We start from the raw sequence: 4,134 nt of genomic DNA on the forward strand, positions 1-4,134 counted from the left end.
CCCCCCCAGAGCCCCGTAAATTAACATTGTTTTTACATAAGAAAAAAATTTTTTTCAGTATTTCTACTGGCATTTTTAACGTAGTCGGTCTAAAAATCAACCAAGTGAGATATCTTTTCTTGGATGATTTCCGAGTGCAATGAGCCTAGTCCGAGCAAAAACGATCCATTTCCGGCCGAGTTATTCCACTTTGAACTTTAATAATTTTTCACCCAAAAAATGAGAAGAACCTAAAATCTCTCAATAAAATTACAATAGCTTTGTTAGAATGCATTCTAAAATTATGAACCATTGAATTTCGAATTCCTTATAGTTTTCCGATTAAAATGACCACCTTATAAGTTAAAAACGACAATTTTTAGCTGAGTAGTAGCATTTTTTATGAAGAAATTTTTTTTAGCTAAAATCTGGTAAAGGAAATAAATTTTTAGTTTATTCACTACAACTCGAAAAAAAAAATCCGACGATATTACACCATAGACGAACGTTTTACCCACCTTTTTCCGGTTTGAATTGCCTACTTATTGACCTAGGAAAAAAAAATTCTGACATAGAAGAGGTCGTTCGATTTTTTTTTTCTCTTAAACGCATGAAATCTAGAAACAGTCATTTTAATTTATTTTTATCGTTTAAGGCTCGCATATTTCTTTAACTGTAATAATTTTATTTTCTGTACCAGTTTTAGACTTTCTCATGATATTCCGTAAAACGCGAGTTGTATAAATCCATTTCATAGCGTGTTCCAAAAGCTCATTTGCTTCCCCCATAAGAATAACGTGCATTTTCATAAAAATTGCAAAAGAATTAATTTTTTATCACACATTATTTTTATTGTATGAAAAATTTTTTACTCGTAAGAATTTCTGTAGTAAATGTACTTTCTAGGAAAAATGTTAATTTCTCATTTATATGCTACTTTATTATAGTTATTAACTAAATAAGATTTACTACAGAAATTCTTATGAGTAAAAAATTTTTCATACAATAAAAATAATGTGTGATAAAAAATTAATTCTTTTGCAATTTTTATGAAAATGCACATTATTCTTATGGGGGAAGCAAATGAGCTTTTGGAACACGCTATGAAATGGATTTATACAACTCGCGTTTTACGGAATATCATGAGAAAGTCTAAAACTGGTACAGAAAATAAAATTATTACAGTTAAAGAAATATGCAAGCCTTAAACGATAAAAATAAATTAAAATGACTGTTTCTAGATTTCAAGCGTTTAAGAGAAAAAAAAAAAATCGAACGACCTCTTCTATGTCAGAATTTTTTTTTCCTAGGTCAATAAGTAAGCAATTCAAACCGGAAAAAGGTGGGTAAAACGTTCGTCTATGGTGTAATATCGACGGATTTTCTTTTTCGAGTTGTAGTGAATAAATTAAAAATTTATTTCCTTTACCAGATTTTAGCTAAAAAAAATTTCTTCATAAAAAATGCTACTACTCAGCTAAAAATTGTCGTTTTTAACTTATAAGGTGGTCATTTTAATCGGAAAACTATAAGGAATTCGAAATTCAATGGTTCATAATTTTAGAATGCATTCTAACAGAGCTATTGTAATTTTATTGAGAGATTTTAGGTTCTTCTCATTTTTTGGGTGAAAAATTATTAAAGTTCAAAGTGGAATAACTCGGCCGGAAATGGATCGTTTTTGCTCGGACTAGGCTCATTGCACTCGGAAATCATCCAAGAAAAGATATCTCACTTGGTAGATTTTTAGACCGACTGCGTTAAAAATGCCAGTAGAAATACTGAAAAAAATTGTTTTCTTATGTAAAAACAATGTTAATTTACGGGGCTCTGGGGGAGCCATTAGGAGTAAAGATAAAAATCTGCAAAAATTCAGTGATTTTTTTTGAATTTTTTGGAGTCAATTTGGGGGGCGTCAAGAAAAATTTTGGTCCTAAGTGCCACCCTAATATATAGCATGTATAACACTGACAGTGTGTATAGTTTTATTTTTTAATTTTTCTTTAAACACAATTTCGTAATTCTAAAAACTGTAAAATATGCAGCAAACTGAGGTATACATATGTCCGATGTATCACATAGAAGATAGAAGTGCAAAATAATTGCTGAAATAATGTATATATTTGTCAGCTGTCAAAGATCACTTCAGGATCGCTACAGCAGTTGACAGCTAAAATATTTCAGGAATTTTTTTCTACTTTGTAGAAAACTAGAAGATTATATATGATTGTATAGGACTATCTGAAAATCACGATATAAGTTCGAAATTAAAAGGAAAATTAAGAAATACACATAATCTATATTACAGCTATATTTTTACTTATAATCTGTACTTTTAGCTGTAAATCAAATATTTTGATAGAAAGAAATTATAACGTTATAATTAAAATATACGGGTGTCCCGACTAACCGGAAAATATTACATGAATAGGTAGAGCAGACTGAACTGAGTCGAAAAGTCCTCTACCGTTTTACAATTTTCTCAATAGTCAATGAGATAATAATTGATAAATATTACCGAATACGTGCGTCCGCTCGACCTACTACTGCTAACAGTGTACGCCCATGATAGTTCGATAGCGCGCGGACTGCGGAGAGCGGGGACTGCCGCCGCTGTCTGAATCACGACGATTGGGGCGCGCGGCGTTGTGCGCGGCGTGAGACGCTTGCCAGGCAGTCTCCGCTCTCCGCGGTCCGCGCGCCATCGAGCTATTATGGGCGTACACTGTTGGCAGTAGTAGGCCTGGCGGACGCACGTATTCGGTAATTTTTACCAATTATTATCTCGTTGACTATTACGAAAATTGCAAAACGGTAGAGGAATTTTCGACTCAGTTCAGTCCGCTCTACCTGTTCATGTAATATTTTCCGGTTAGTCGGGACACCCTGTATAACAAAGGTTTTGCAAAAAGGGGTGTTTTCGAATTGCTCGACATAAATGTACACAGAAATGTACAGCTTAACAGAGTAAAGCTTTTTACACAGCTCAATTAGAACAAATGTGTACGATGTTCAGATTATGTTAAACTAAATGCAGCTTGTACGCGTGTATTAAATAAAAACCTGTATTAAATAAAAACATTCAATGTCCTACAACCACATTTATAGCTGTCGTATAATTAATAAAGATTGATTCTGAATGAAAGATTTACTGTCACTTAGACAATTCTATGTCGCTTAGACCCAAGGAATGGAAGTAACTCGTTGAGTCTAAACGACATACAGTAAATCTTTCATTCAGAATCAATCTCAAAATGTTCAAAGATATTTTAGGAACTGCTATTATAAAATTGCTCCCTTTAAGGAAATGTGAGAATTTTCTCGTACACATAGAACAATTTTATGTTTATGGATTTTTCTGATTTTCGATGTAAAAATATGTCAAAGTCGTTTTTTCCTTCCCAATAGGTTCTCACGTGGCTCGGTTACAGTAACTCGGCCTTCAACCCAATAATCTACAGCATTTTCAACACTGAATTCCGGGAGGCATTCAAGAGGATCCTCACGAAGGGGGCACGCGCGCGAGGCAATCAGCCGTCAACCAGTGAGTGCGGCGAATTCCGTTCAGTGGTGGTGCAAAAGCGGAACGGTTCCATGGTCGAGTGTAACATCAGTCCGAGATCGAGCGCAGACAGCTGCCAGGTTGGCGTCATGGCTCAACGACATCGCGACACTATCGTCAGTGCTATATAAAGCGAGCTTTTCTTTTAACTTTCTCGATCATTTTAAACAATTTATTTCCTGGATCTCGCTCTCACTGTTTGTCTTCGAAGTCGTTGCGATCATATTTCGTTACTCGCCGATCTTATTGAAGAATTTGCGAATCTAAAAACACCGACATTATCCTGACACGGACGGAGATAAACAATATTAATAAGCGAAACATGCTTCGTATAAGAGGAATTCATTCTTCATGATGGCATGTTAAACTTTTGCAATCTTCTGCGAACATATGAAATATTTTTATTTCAGTATTTAGATTTACAATCTTTGTTTACTGTTTCAAAATTTGTTTCGAATTTGCAGTAAAAACTGTCATGATACACATCGATGGCAAATTGCACAATTTCTAGTGGAACAATATCGCTTATTATTATTATTTCGTACGAATTTACAGTGTATATAAAATCAACATTGCCCGTACCAACAAACAGA

At 34.1% G+C, this 4,134-nt stretch overlaps 1 protein-coding gene across 1 annotated transcript in view; it reads left to right on the plus strand.

Annotated features, from left to right (window-relative positions):
* Window positions 1–3,812, plus strand: part of LOC108777066 (dopamine receptor 1-like) — a 98,631-nt gene extending 94,819 nt beyond the window's left edge. The window contains exon 4 of the mRNA XM_018543861.1: window positions 3,388–3,812. Within this exon, the coding sequence (XP_018399363.1) occupies window positions 3,388–3,672 (285 nt within the window). The 3' untranslated portion in view covers window positions 3,673–3,812. The remainder of the gene's footprint in view (window positions 1–3,387) is intronic.
* Window positions 3,813–4,134: the final 322 nt, after the last annotated feature.

This window comes from Cyphomyrmex costatus, unplaced genomic scaffold (assembly GCF_001594065.2).
Source record: "Cyphomyrmex costatus isolate MS0001 unplaced genomic scaffold, Ccosl1.0 scaffold403, whole genome shotgun sequence".
Lineage (NCBI taxonomy): Eukaryota > Metazoa > Arthropoda > Insecta > Hymenoptera > Formicidae > Cyphomyrmex > Cyphomyrmex costatus.